Source organism: Haplochromis burtoni, unplaced genomic scaffold, assembly GCF_018398535.1.
Source record: "Haplochromis burtoni strain Fernald_Lab_line unplaced genomic scaffold, NCSU_Asbu1 Contig_1550, whole genome shotgun sequence".
Classification (NCBI taxonomy): domain Eukaryota; kingdom Metazoa; phylum Chordata; class Actinopteri; order Cichliformes; family Cichlidae; genus Haplochromis; species Haplochromis burtoni.
Window position 1 is genome coordinate 20589 of NW_024583911.1, and position 14050 is coordinate 34638.

The 14050-nt window shown below is 40.1% G+C and overlaps 3 protein-coding genes across 4 annotated transcripts in view; 2 read left to right on the top strand and 1 right to left on the bottom strand.

The window, feature by feature from the left end:
• Positions 1–6404, top strand: part of LOC102293681 (GTPase IMAP family member 1-like) — a 12750-nt gene extending 6346 nt beyond the window's left edge. The window contains 2 exon segments of the mRNA XM_042217042.1: positions 5835–6202; positions 6205–6404. Of these exon segments, the coding sequence (XP_042072976.1) occupies positions 5835–6202; positions 6205–6398 (562 nt within the window). The 3' untranslated portion in view covers positions 6399–6404.
• Positions 6405–9222: 2818 nt separating this feature from the next.
• Positions 9223–11616, bottom strand: LOC102293186 (GTPase IMAP family member 7). 2 transcript variants are annotated; one of them, XM_005952325.2, is made up of 4 exons: positions 10875–11616; positions 10581–10668; positions 10306–10361; positions 9223–10058 (listed from the first exon to the last, which is right to left on the bottom strand). In XM_005952325.2, the coding sequence occupies exons 2-4, from the start codon at positions 10643–10645 to the stop codon at positions 9472–9474; spliced, it is 708 nt and encodes a 235-aa protein (XP_005952387.1). In that variant the 5' UTR covers positions 10646–10668; positions 10875–11616; the 3' UTR covers positions 9223–9471. The 2 variants fall into 2 exon arrangements, with proteins under 2 accessions (XP_005952387.1, XP_042072978.1); XM_042217044.1 differs by lacking the exon at positions 10875–11616 and having other exon boundaries at positions 10581–10687.
• On the top strand, positions 11029–12806 carry LOC102293968 (GTPase IMAP family member 7-like). Its single transcript, XM_042217043.1, has 2 exons — positions 11029–11085; positions 11219–12806. The coding sequence occupies exons 1-2, from the start codon at positions 11067–11069 to the stop codon at positions 11914–11916; spliced, it is 717 nt and encodes a 238-aa protein (XP_042072977.1). The 5' UTR covers positions 11029–11066; the 3' UTR covers positions 11917–12806.
• The last annotated feature ends 1244 nt before the right edge of the window (positions 12807–14050 follow it).

The window sequence follows — 14050 nt, forward strand, 5'->3', positions numbered from 1 at the left end:
CAAAAGGTTGGATAGTGTTGTGAAAATACCTGTAAGACCTGTGGGTTACACCCAAAATGTTTTCATTCACTCGTGTTAATGAGCTAACAATGAACCACAATTACTGAGGAAGGGCTGCTGTCAAGAAATATTTCTGTCAGTCAAATGTTCGGTCAAACCAATGTTGTGATGGAGAAAAGCACAAAGTTCTGTGTGAATGTTTTAATCAGCAAAACTAATTGTTTGATTTCAGCCGATGCGCATGTGTTGCTGCCACTGTTTCACTTCAGAGTTGGCTGTGGAAGTTTTTTTTGTTTTTTTTTAAACTTAGAATATGTTTCACCTTTTCTTGTGAGCAGAATCTCTGATTCAGTGAAGGGACTTTACTAACATATCAGTTAGATGTTTCCCCTATTTTGAAAGATAACAAAACTATAACTAATATTTAATTATTTAGTACTTTAATCAGACTACCCCTGTCGCGGTCCCTATTGTCTTTGTTGTCTTCTGTTAAGTGTACTCTCATTTTGTTTCCAGTTCAGTTTCCAGCCCTCCTAGTTTTGATTTTTGATTCATGCGTGCAAAGCAGTGGACTTTGAGTTAAAGTTCTGTCTCCACGAGTTTGCGTATTGGGTCCTTTTCCCTGCCTGCCTGCACACAGCCATGAGAACCTTAGGGGAACCATCTATGAAACCTCTGAAGTTCGTGGATGACATGACCACCACTGGTCTGCTCTTTAAATCTCACCCACTCCTGTGAGGAGAATCTCTCAGTCAATGAAGGGACTTCATTTTAATGTAATGTTTCCAAAATAATAACACATTTATAACCAATTATTTATTACTTTAATCCAAGTACACAATAGGTTGTTCAAGACAGTTGTTTTTAAATTCTAAATAATTAGAATTTAATAGATATTATAAGTATTCAAATATAAAAGTAAAATTAATCGAAGCACAAGGACAATAACACTTGCAGTTATGAATTAACACAATCAATAATTAACACCAAATAAAACAAAGAAAAACAAGTTCTAGTCATCCTCAGCTAAAGCAGTCACACTATTTTCAGAGTTTAATTTAATATCTTATTGCAAACTGTAGCTTGAGACCCTGATCAGCTGCTGTGAGCCAGCACTATAACGGGACCGAATAACTAAAATCTCAGCATGCATCAAATTATTAACTCATCCATCATATAGCCGGTAATCTACTTGTTTAATGACTTAGAAAGATCATTCATGAATAAATTAAAGCAGAACAGGTGACAATATCTCATCTTTTTTGAACCGCATATGATCAAAGTCATGTTTTTTCTGTTATATTTGAAAGCAACAAATTCAATTCAGTTCAAAACTTCCTTCAAAACATATCTACAAGAATCTTTGCTGTTTTTAAAAAAATCTAAATTACTGTTATTACACTCTGCATCTGAATACTCAAAACACAGTTTGGGACAATTTAGGTCTTTTGAGCTTAACATAGCTGTCCCAAAGGAAGTAATGTGGGGGGCACAGCTTTCACTTTTCATTAGAAAATCATTTTAATGTTTGGACAGAAGACGTTATCTCGAGTTCATGTAAGTTTAGATTATGGTTTATGTTCTAAGTCCTTGGTTGTACTGTTTAAATTATTGTCATTTCCCTAGGTTTCAGTTATGGTTGTCGAGAGTTTAGTTCTTATGTTTTGTGAGATGGCTTCCCTGTGTTACCTGCTGTGTTCCCTGTGCCTTTCTGTCCCATGTTTCAGGACCCTATGTTTTGTCTTCCCAGTCTGTTAAGTTTACATGTCTTGAGTTCAGTCAATGTGTTTCCTGTTTGACTTCGAAGAGGTCCTGTGTTCCTGTGTTTAGTTTTACACTCCCCTTGTGATGTCGTTATGTTCATGTGTGTCAGCTCATGTGTTCCCACTTCCCTCATGATCCTGCTGTGTGTATTTAGTCCGTGTGTTTTCAGTCATTCCTTGTCAGGTTGTCTGCTCCACGTCGTGTCTTCAGGTATCTGTGTCAGTTCGCCATGTTTAAGGTTTGGTTCACCCAGTTTAGGTTATTGTTCAGCTTCACCCATGCCCTTTGTTTGTATTTATTTTGCCAGCCTTAATAAACTGCTCGTTTTCTGTTAATCCACGTCACGTTTCACATTCTGTTTTTGGTCTGCATTCGAGTCCTTTTTCACATCACGTACAGTCTGCCTCAGCCAGGCTGTGACAGGAGTAACCTGGGACAACAGCTTTCACTTTTCATTAGAAAAGCATTTCATTTCTTGACAAGTAAATCCGTTGGGCATCTTTCTTTGCCTTTAGACAACAATTCTGATGGCAAAAGAGTCAAACGGGACTGGCAAAAAAAAAAAAAAGCAAAAAAAAAAAAGCATTTCTTTGTTTTTGTTGGACATAATAAGCCTGTCACTAAACAACTTATTCAGATCGGCTCTGCTATTTTAACAGTTGACCCAACCCTGCTCTCCTATCACCATATGAGAAGATTATCTCGTGAGTCTTCTTAGAGAGAAACAAACATGCTGGCATGAGACTGAAATAAATATAACAGAAAGTTGGACAGTGATGTGATCATTCTGTTTGGACAGAAGACGTTATCTCGTGAGAGTCAAACAACCAACTCAATGTGTGCATTTGATCTCAGTCAGGTCGGCTCTTATCTTTCTACAGCTGACCCAACCCTGCTCTCCTATCACCAACATCTCGTCTCATGTTGCCATGAGACTGAAAGAAATATCACAAAAGGTTGGATAGTGTTGTGAAAATACCTGTAAGACCTGTGGGTTACACCCAAAATGTTTTCATTCACTCGTGTTAATGAGCTAACAATGAACTGCAAATATTCAGGACGGTCTGTAAAGTAACACTTTTGTCAATGAAATGCTTTGATGGAGAAAAGCAAAAAGTTCTGTTCAGTTGATGTTCACGCTGTCCTTTGTTTCACTTTTCTGTGTTTCTAAGACAGTTTTCTGTTCATGTTTGTTATGTTTGTTCTTCATTGTTGTGTTTATGTGTTTTTACCCACCTCCATGTGGACAGAAATACAACTCAAAGTAAGGAATTGGTGCTACAAACTCATTGTGCTCCTCCACCTAATAAGACACAGATTTAACTCACTAATATGGTTGTTATGAAATGACTTCCAACTTTCCTCTTTGGCAGCTTTTGCAGAATTATGATGTGAAAGCACTTTAGGTTTAAAGGTGATACATACATGAATGAACGTGATGAAATTAAATTTTAGCTGACATTTTTCTTTTATTCTTTAAGTCAACAGTTTCTTCTGATGGGAGGCCGTGCTGTCATGCCCCAGGTTAAGAAGTGTGATATTCTGATGTTATTATAGTCTAAAAGTATTTTCTCTGACATACAAATAAACCTAAACAGTGTGTTTTCCCTGAAGATTCATAGATTTGGTTTTCCTTGTCTTCTGATTGGAGTTATTTTTGTAACTCCAATCAGAAGTTAAATAAAACCGCCTTTAGTTCACCTCTCTTGTTTCTTCAGTCCACCTCTGCCTGTCACACAGCTGGCATTCACACCCAGCAACACTGTAAAGAATCTTGTTCTTCAGTTCACATATGAGTTGTTGCTCCATTTGAACAATATCTCTAATATTAGAAACATCCTGAAAAACTAGTTCATCCAGCTAAGCCCCAAATGGCTTTCTGAGCTTCCTGCTTGAAAATTACATGCTCAAAATGAATGGAGTGTTTCTCTGCAATTACAAACTCTGTGTAAACAATCCTGAAATCAAAATAAAGATAACACTTGAGATTTCATCAGTGGTGTAAAAATTTCAGCAGATGTTACTGTGTCAAAGTTACTGAGTCTAGAACACAGAAAAACTAAGTAGATTTTTTTCATCGCCTAATATATTTGTTTATTTAGCATATAACCCTTTTAAAAACATGCTTTAGTTCACCTTTTAATCAAAAATTCTGTAATCAACACATAAACATCATCTGTGCAAAGATTTATGTTTCTAAAGTCAAACAGTCAAATTACAGCACATTTAATAAATAAATATTCAGGCATTGTCCAGCCATGTACAATTTCAGCACACTGGGCACCATATATGAGTTGCATTTTTTTAGGTGTTGAACAGCAGAAATTATTTAATTTCATTAACATGTCTAAAAAAGCTTGTTTTTTGAATATAAGAATTAGCCACAGCTGGCCCTTTCTGCCCTGCGCACGGAGCCTTTAAATGGCCTCTGGAGCTTTAAACTCTGAGGGGCTGTAACTTTGGCTACAATTTGCATGATTGACACCTCTTTTTAAACATTTGAGCCAATAGAATCACAGTTTATAAGGCTGCGGAAACAAGCAGTCGGCTGAGACTGAAGAAGTCACTTAGATGAGTGATGAAACATTTCTCCCACTGAAAACACTACGTCCAGATGAACAGAATCAACTTTTTGGAGCTATACTATATTGTTCTTTCCTTTTGATTTTTTTTTTTATATTTAAAGATTTTTTGGCGATTTTTGGCTTCTGTTTTTGTTGGTTTGGGAGCAGATACAGGGGTTAGGGCTAACAGCAGCTGCTGTGCTGTTAGAAAAACTCAGGAAGAATCTCATTTTAAGTCCTCTTAGTACAAGTCAAGTAAAGCGAAACATCTTTTACATTATAAATCACTCCTTGTACTTTAGTGTTCACTTTTATTATTCAGTACTGTGTGGTAATACATAGAAAACTTCGCTTCAACCATTAAGTACACTTCAGAAAAAAACAATCAGGAGCATTAATCCAGTTTCATTTAGAGACCACACTAACATTTTACTTTGGAAGTAAACCATCTTGAAGTTGATGGACCTCTTATAATATAAAACTACATGAATTATATATAAAGCCAGATATAATATGTTACCAGGACATGTACAGGGGATGTTTTTGATAGAGAGGGAAAGTTAAAGCTGAAGACTGTTAATGCACAAACATAGTTAAACATTTTATCTTATTTGTGGAGTAAAACTTTTGAACAGTTTTACAGTGAACCTACATAAATGTTCAGGAATTATTCAGTATAAAAAACATTTCTGAAACTCCTTTTGGAAGCATATGTTAATGACTTCCAGGATTCCAGGGGACCAGCTCCACTCACTCCTCACAGCGAATTCCTTCCTCGCACACACATCCAAGCCAAACAGCCAACACTCTAAAAACTAAAACTGATTTTTACACCTAAAAATATTGAGTAGATTGGAAACCAGTCAAATCTGTTCAATATACTTGATCAATTGAATAACTAAAGCTTAAACATATAAAGTTGAAATAGTAGTTGTACAAACTGGCTAAACACAGACGACCTGAGTCAACAGATAACAGGTAAAACTGAAAGTAGAGACTGACTGATTGTCAGAGTTAACTTCATGGAAACCAGATTTAAAGAACCTTCTTTTTAACAGTTTACAATGTTACTCTGGAATATTTTGGAAATGTATTTTATAAGGAGAATCTGACTTGTTTACTCAATTCTAGCAGCGGCCATGGATTACAAACTATGTCAAACATGCCAAAGACAGGTAAACCCCATCTTTCACAGTATCAGTATCTTACTAATATATTAAAAGGTGAAGTGTTCAGTGAAGGTGGATTGTTTAACTGAAGTAGTAAGTTTTATATGACCTTTAATTCAGGTGGCAGTCATGGCAAAGATTCCTTCACTGACCCCAAGAAGTGTTTAAAAAGTAAGACCAGTGCTTTGAACTTACAGAAAGCAAAATATGGCAAGAAAGTTCTACTGATGCTAGCCAAGTTACTATGATTAAATGCAGCTTCACATTTATTTATTTATCTATTGTATAGCATAACAACTGATTACTATCAAATCATTATTGCCATACATCAATACAGGAAACACACTGGTACCACAGTAAAACTTGTTCTACTGGGAATGGCTGGAACTGGAAAGAGTGCAAGTGGAAACACCATCCTCGGAAAGAAGAGCTTCATGTCTAAACCCAGTTCAAAGCCGGTCACCACAGAATTCCAGGTGGCAGAAACTGAGATGAATGACTTACATGTACGTGTGATTGATAGCCCAGACATCTTTGATGATGACATTGAAGCATCAGTCACAGACAAACATGTAAAAAAGTGTAAACAGCTCTGTGAGTCAGAACCCTGTGTGTATGTACTCGTGATGCATGTGAGCAGATTTACAGATTGTGAGAGAGACATCATGGAAAAGTTAGAAAAAGCTTTTGGGAGAGAAGTTAAAGACAAATCCTGTTCACACGGGGAGACGACCTGCAGCAGGCAAAAATGATCTTGAAGGATTTCCTGCATTCCTGCCAACCTGGTCTGAGGGAAATAGTTGAAAAGTGTGGAAACAGGTGTGTTCTCTTTGAGAACAGCAGGTCAAGTTCACAGGAAGTGGAAAAGCTGATTGACACGGTGATCGGGCTGTTAGAATAACAGGCAATATAACCTCAGGTGTCACATAAGACCAATAAAGCAGATGTTTTCTGTAACAATGCAAATGGGTTAGAATATAAAATGATATTTAAAGCCTCCAACTGGTAGACAATACAGGTTCTCTAAATACTGGTTAAAATGTGTTCATTTTAAATTGTTTTACTGAATTGGTCAAATTAAAAAAACTTTCTCGCTTTGTGAGGATCTGTAAAATGTAACAAATTAACAAATTCATACAAAAAATGGGCAAATTAATGTTGAATGCCTCTTGATGCATGCTCAATCATCCAGATAAGGAAATCTGAAAAAGTTGATTCTGTTCATCTGGATGTAGCGTTTTCAGTGGGAGAAATGTTTCATCACTCATCCAAGTGTCTTCTTCAGTGTCAGCTGACTGCTTGTTTCCCCAACCTTATAAACAGTACGTGCACCCCGTTCACATTGGTGTAAGCTTTATCCAGGCAGTTCTCTCCCCTGGTTGGGAAGTTCACGTGCTGATGGAATTTGGGGAGAACTGTCTTGAAATTCTCGTGGTTGAAGTCGCTAGTATTAAATCCAGTTCTTTGTATTCTTCACGGCAAAGAAAGACACGGCTCAAAGTGGTCAAAGCTCAAGAAATGATCTTTAATTTTACATATTCCGGAATATGGAGACTGAGCAGGCACACAGACATGCCAGCCAAAGTCTGAAGCAAAAACAGGAATCTTAGTTATTTATATACTTCATCTAGACGTCACACACACTTTAAGTTTCGATCAAACACCCTACTTAGTTTCACTTTCTGCTCCTGTGCTCTGCAAAAGCATGCAGTTTCCCGTCAGTACGCTTAGTTCAAACTCAAACCTGGCCCTTTCTTATACATAAACAATATAATCAGCAAATATGTTAAGCCCTGTGTTTCTCTGTGTCCGTGTCGCGATCTACTCTCATCTTGCTGTGTGTCCTGTCCGTTTGCCAGTCTGTGTAAGTTTATTTTTGTATTTTCGACCGCATTGCCGAGTCCCCAGATTTGAGGACCATGGCAGTCGGGCTGAGTGCAGTGGATGCCATCATTCGGCATAACCCTCGGCTTTCTCAGTTTGCTAAGGACACTAAGTCGGAGAACACCATAACTGCCTGGAGAGAACAAGTCAGGGCTGGTGAGCTTGCTCTCTCACTCACTAAATCTCCCCCATCGCTGCTTCAGCCAGACACACACTCCCCACCTGCCTCTACACTGCCACGGACTTTCTCTCCCCCCACGCGCCAGCCAGGACCTGGTTCACCTGTCCGTTTGCCTGCCTTTTTCCTGGCAGCCATGTGGTCGGATGTTGAGGAGGTCTCCGTTTCTCCACCAGTTCCAGTTCCCTCGTCCAGAAGGAAACGACGCCACCGTCACTCCTCTCCTCAATCATCTGTTCTGCAACCTGGTCCTGCTGGAGGGTCCGAGGGACCGCTTCAGCCGTCTGTTCCCGCTGGAGGGTCCGAGGGACCGCTTCAGCCGTCTGTTCCCGCTGGAGGGTCCGAGGGGCCCGTCCAGCCCCCTGCTCCCACTGGAGGGTCCGAGGGGCCCGTCCAGCAACCTGCCTCACCTGCAGCGCTACCACCTGCGGCTCCCACGCCGTCGCCTGCAGCTCCACAACCTGCGGTTCCCACGCCGTCGCCTGCAGCGCCGTCGCCTGCAGCGCCGTCGCCTACAGCGCCGCCACCTGCGGCTCCCACGCCGTCACTTGCAGCGCCACCACCTGCGGCTCCCACGCCGTCGCCTGCAGCGCCGTCGCCTGCAGCGCCGTCGCCTGCAGCGCCGTCGCCTGCAGCACCATCGCCTGCAGCACCACCACCTGCGGCTCCCACGCCGTCGCCTGCAGCGCCACCCTCGTCTGGTCCAGCCTCCGAGTCTTCGCCCTCGTCTAGTCCGGCCTCCGAGTCTTCGCCCTCGTCTGGTCCGGCCTCCGAGTCTTCGCCGCGTCGCCTGGTCCAGCCTCCGAGTCTTCGGCTTCTGCGTCGCCTGGTCCAGCCTCCGAGTCTTCGGCTTCTGCGTCGCCTGGTCCAGCTTCAGCTACAGCTTCTGCTTCGCCGGGTCCAGCTTCAGCTACAGCGGCAGCCTCTGCTTCAGCCTCCGTGTCTTCGCCTTCAGCGTCGCCTGGTCCTGCCTCACTCCGTCTAGCTTCGTCTGCGCCTCAGGTCTCCATGCCGTCTGGTCCTGCACATCCGGTCCGGCCTGCTCGTCCTGGGTGGGTTTCTGTGTACTTTGCCTAGTTGGGGCCCATTTAGTTCCCAGATTTTACCAATATAACACAGAGATGGGCTTATAAAACAGGGCCATTATGGAACCCGCGGACAATCCCACTTTAAACCCACTTTTTAGCCTATGTGGTACCCACATGGTAGCCACAAAAAACTTGAGAGGTGGGGCCCAGGTTGGTTTCTGTGTACTTTGCCCAGTTGGGGCCCATTTAGTTCCCAGATTTTACCAATATTTAGCAAAAAAGTTTGGGAACCACTGCCTTATAATATTAATAAAACTGAATTGGATTGAATCCTGGAAAAGAACAACGGGACACGAAAATTTTAGCTTTATTGAATTTGTTTTTCCAGTTTACAAAGGTTAACAAGCTTTCATTGCCTCATTTGACAAAACTCCATAGAAAACCATAAAAGGTCATTCTTCTCTTCTTGTCTGTATGGTAATTCATATGATTCAGTAAAAGGACTAGATGTTACAATCCCTGACAATGCATTGCTTTAAATGGAGAAAATATTGGGGGATGGCTGTTATGAGGAAAAGCAGCTCAGAAACTTTACCAGCAGCACATCGTTGTGTGCCTCAACTTTCCTTCTTTTACCCAAGCTAATCTGCCATTTTTCCCTTGGTCAAGGGGGGTTTAGGGATTAGAGATCTGATCCAAATTATCATACTAACATTTGGGACACATTGTCAGTAGTGTACCTTTGATTCATTGGGTGTTTCGGCCATTCTCACTAGCCACCCTCATCCAAGGAGCCCCCCCGATGTACCTCTTCAAGATACGGACTAACTCAATGCTCTATCTTTACATAAAAGTTAAAAAAAACCTTTTCCAAACACTTTAAGTTATAAGTTCTTCTGGTCTTTGAGTATTGCGTTTACCAAATTCATTAGTTTTTCAACCTGATCAGGACCTGATTTGTTGTTCTCAAAGAGAACACACCTGTTTCCACACTTTTCAACCATTTTCTTCAGATCAGGTTGGCAAGAATGAAGAAAATCCTCCAAGCCCATTCCTGCCTGCTGCAAGTCGTTTCCTCGGGTGAACAGGATGATTGTTCGTCCTCTAACTTCCCTCCCAAAAGCTTTTTCTAACTTTTCCATTATGTCTCTCTCACCATCTGTAAATCTGCTCACATGCATCACAAGTACAAACACACATGGTCCTGACTCACAGAGTTGTTTGCACCTTTTCACATGTTTGCCCCTAACTGATGGAGCAATGTCATCATCAAACATATCTGGGGTATCAATCACATTTACGTCTACACCACTGATCTCAGTTTGTACAGCCTGGCAATTTGTGGTGACCGCCGTTGAACTGGGTCTAGAAACAAAGTGTTTCTGTCCAAGGATGGTGTTCCCACTGGCACTCTTTCCAGTCCCAGCCATTCCCAAAAGAACAAGGTTCACTGTGGTGCCAGTGTGTCGTCCTGCATAAATGTATACCAATAATAATGTAAGTGAAAAAACTTATTATGCTACATTAAAAAAAGTAATCAATGTAATCTTGTACAGTACTATTAAAATACAAAAGAATGCGGTTATCATTAGTGAATCTTTATTGCAGTGTTTTTCATTAAGTGCTCTTTGTTTGAGAAATCATCTAAACAATGCTGATTGACTGAATAACCCACTAATATGTGCTTTATATAGTACTTAAAAGTGATTGTGGTTTACCTGTCTTTGCCTCATTAGTGTGCGGTCTTAATATACATTGTGATCCACGGTCCCAACTACAAGTTAGATATAGAAGAAATACAACTTCATCAGGAAGCTGGTTGTTGTTTCATTAAAAATTATTACTATAATAGTATGCAAACATTTCAGAGTATCTCTATAAGCTACATTTATAAACTATTTCATAGCATATATGTACCCCATGTAAAGAGACTACGCTCACAATTTAATTTATATGCTGAAGCTGAATCAAAAGTGCTCAACTTTAGCTTTACCTCAGTGCCACCGGTTGTCTGTCTTTAGTGTCGTTGCTTCTGACTATGCTGAAAAAGCTTCCCATGATGCAGGATTTAAACGAAAAACCTGTGGGTTTAAATGACAATGCCAGCTCAGTTGTTTTCAGATGATTCACATAAATCTTAAATCTATTGTTAACAAAGAGATTTATCATCACAAATGTTAAAATAACTTGTCTGAAATCAGAAAAATCAGAATCATTTTCTCTAAATACTGATTTTAAATTGTTTTTTTATTGCTACAAAGCAAATAAATGTACAAGCACAACTTACATTAAGTGGAAGTTGTTCAGTCTGTTGAAGCAAAACTCTGTGTGACTCTGTCTAAAGCCTGCAGACTGCTGTTCTCCGACTGTATAATACTGCAGGAGGCGTGTCATCTGTTGAGCTATAAAAAGCAACTTGTTGCAGAGCAGTTTTAGCATTCATCTCTCACCTGTGCAGTGACAACAGTGAAGAGAAAACATGGCTTTAGTTCCAGCAGGTAAGACTTATTATTAATCATTGTGTGTTTAATTACTTTCCTTTGAAAAATGTCAAAATTTCTCAGTTTCACTTTGGTTCTTGTAAAACTCTTATGTACATGGGTTAAATCGAGTTAGTGAATTCTGTTTCAGGTCCTGATTTGAGGATTGTGACGATTGGAAAAACTGGTGTGGGCAAGAGTGCTGTTGGGAACACCATCCTGGGATATGAGCGTTTCAGATCTTGCCCTTTATCTGCATCAGTGACTGAGTTCTGTCAAAAAGCTTGGGTACAGTGGGGGAAGAGAGTAATTAGTGTTGTAGACACACCAGGGATCCTGGACACTTCAAAATCAGATGAGTTCATCAAAAGTGAAATCGTCAAATGTGTTGAAGTCTCCTGTCCCGGTCCTCACGTGTTCTTGTTGGTCATCCAAATCGGCCGATTCACGAGAGAAGAAAAAAACTCAGTGGAAGCCCTGCAGGAGCTGTTTGGCCCCGAGGCAAACAAGTACATGATTGTGCTCTTCACCCGTGGTGGTGATCTTGGAAGCATAACCATAGAGCAGTATGTACGTGATGCTGAGCCAGGGCTTAAACGCATCATCCAAAGCTGTGGAAACAGGTACCACGTCTTTGACAACACTAGCAGAGACAGAAAGCAGTTGGTGGAGCTCATCAAGAAGATCGACAAAATGGTGTCAGTAAATAAGGGCACGCACTACACAGACGCCATGTTTAAAGAGGTGGAGGAAGCACGCAAAAAGGGAGTAACACTGCAGCAGTATAGGTTCACTGAGTCGTTGTGTAAACGTATCAAACTTTTTCGCATCATTCTTGGGAAAGATTAAAGTGTTGTGGTTAACTGTAATTATTCTATTCTGAATAGGACAGTTTTTGTTTACCTACACGAAATATACAGTTTGTTCATGATGACACACAGAGTGTAGATAGTTTATGTTGATTTCCCATGAAAAAAAATAATAAAATAAAATATTATTGATTAAGTGAATTTGTCTTTTAAATTTGAAGAATAAAGTATGTGAAAGTTAAATAATGATCATATAATCATCATTGTTATATAATAATCATAATATAAGCGGTGCTGTTATAAGTATTGCTTGTCTCTGTTGTATCTATTCTAATTTGTATGTGAGCATCAAATCGTGGTGGTTATGTTTGAGCTGAAGTTTACAGTGTTTAAATTTAGTTGTAAATTTGGGAGACACAAGATAAATTTAGTCAATTAAATATTTTATGCAAATGGGAACTGTGAATTATTTTCTGATTTAAAGAATGGGGACTTCGGTTTCTAATGAGAAGTCTTTATTTTGGGTCTGTTCTGCTCTGGCTGTTTGTATTAAAACATAACAAAAATTTCCCTTTAGGCTCATTATTGTTTGACAATTATTCTTGTAAAGCTTTTGGCCTAATAAAAACTAGCAATCACAGAACTTTCATCAGTTATTTGTGATCCTAAGATGACAATGTCAGAACCAAATGTTCAACCTCTTCATTCATTATTATTTTCTTGCCTGTTTGAATGAGAGAATATTAGATGACATGTATCAACAGGTTTCTAGGTATCCATCTATGTACATAAAATCCCTCTAATATACTGCTTCCCAATCATTAGGATCAAGCTTTTTTTTTTAATATTAATCGTAATGGCTTAATATTATTCATATTACTTTTTTCTTTTACTCTTCTACTAATAGTTTGTCAACATTTACTGAACTTTCTTTAAGTTATTTTGGCTATTTAATTGATTTGCTTCATTACTTTTTCTTTGGATTTCAAAGTCTGTCCTCACAGGACTGGGAAAACATATTTAAAGACATATTAAAAGAACATGTAAATAATAGTACCTGCTGAACTTTTTGAAAGGTTCTGCTTCGGACCCTAGCTAGTGTAGCCGGATGGGCTACTCGCTCGCCACTGCCTTTTCTCTCTGGCTTTCTCTATTGCCCTCACTCTTTTCTGCTCACTCTCTGTTTCTTACATGGCTAGCTAAGTCAATTACAGGGTGGCAAATGCCATTCATGCCTCCTTTCTCTCCTGCGAGAAGTGTTGTGTGCTGATAAATCTTTAGGTTAAATTAGGTGGTTTTGATCAGGCTAGACAACAGCCACAGGTACGCTGCACATTTATCCTCCAATCAGGTAAATCTCAGTCCTGACCCTCAAACAAATGGTCAAACAGAAAGACTCAATCAAGAATTAGAAACAACCCACTGTTGTGTCATTAATCATAATCCAGCTTCCTGGTCTACACACCTACTATGGGTTAAATATTCACACAATTACTATGTCTCTGCTTCAACTGGTTTACCTCCGTTTGAAGTTTCTCTAGGCTACCAACCCCTGTTGTTTCCAGCCAGAGAAGCAGAGTTGGCTGTGCCCGATCCAACACTGGGGCCATTGTCTCTCCTGCAGTCCAACACACCTGTAGCTCATTCTGGGTAATCAGATTGAGGATTTAAGCTCCACATTGACTCTCCTTCACTGCCAGTTTTTCAACTACCTCAACTCACCTGGACTCTCTATGTCACTTACCTTAAGCTCCAGCTTCTCTCGGACAATCTCTCCAATCTGGAAACCTCTCGGATCTTTACCTGCCTGCCCTCCAGCCATCTCTTACTCTCTCGGACACAGCGGAAATCAGGTCAACCAGCTCATACCATTAACTTACCTGGATACTCACCGCTTGTCCCTCAAAGCCAAACTCTATTCCAGCTAAGTAATCAAAATACCAGTTACACTCACCATCTACAAACACCCCTGTCCGCTCCACCATCCTAACATTGTTTTCTAGTGATGGCCAAATGAAGCTTTCTGAAGCTTGTATTGAAAAACGGTTCATTACTCGAAGCTTTTCAACACAGTCCTCTCTGGTGACATCTGGTGGCCAAAAATATGAAGAGCAGCTTGAATCCACAAAATAAAACCAACTGCTTCATTATGATTGCCCACTCTACAGAGTGGA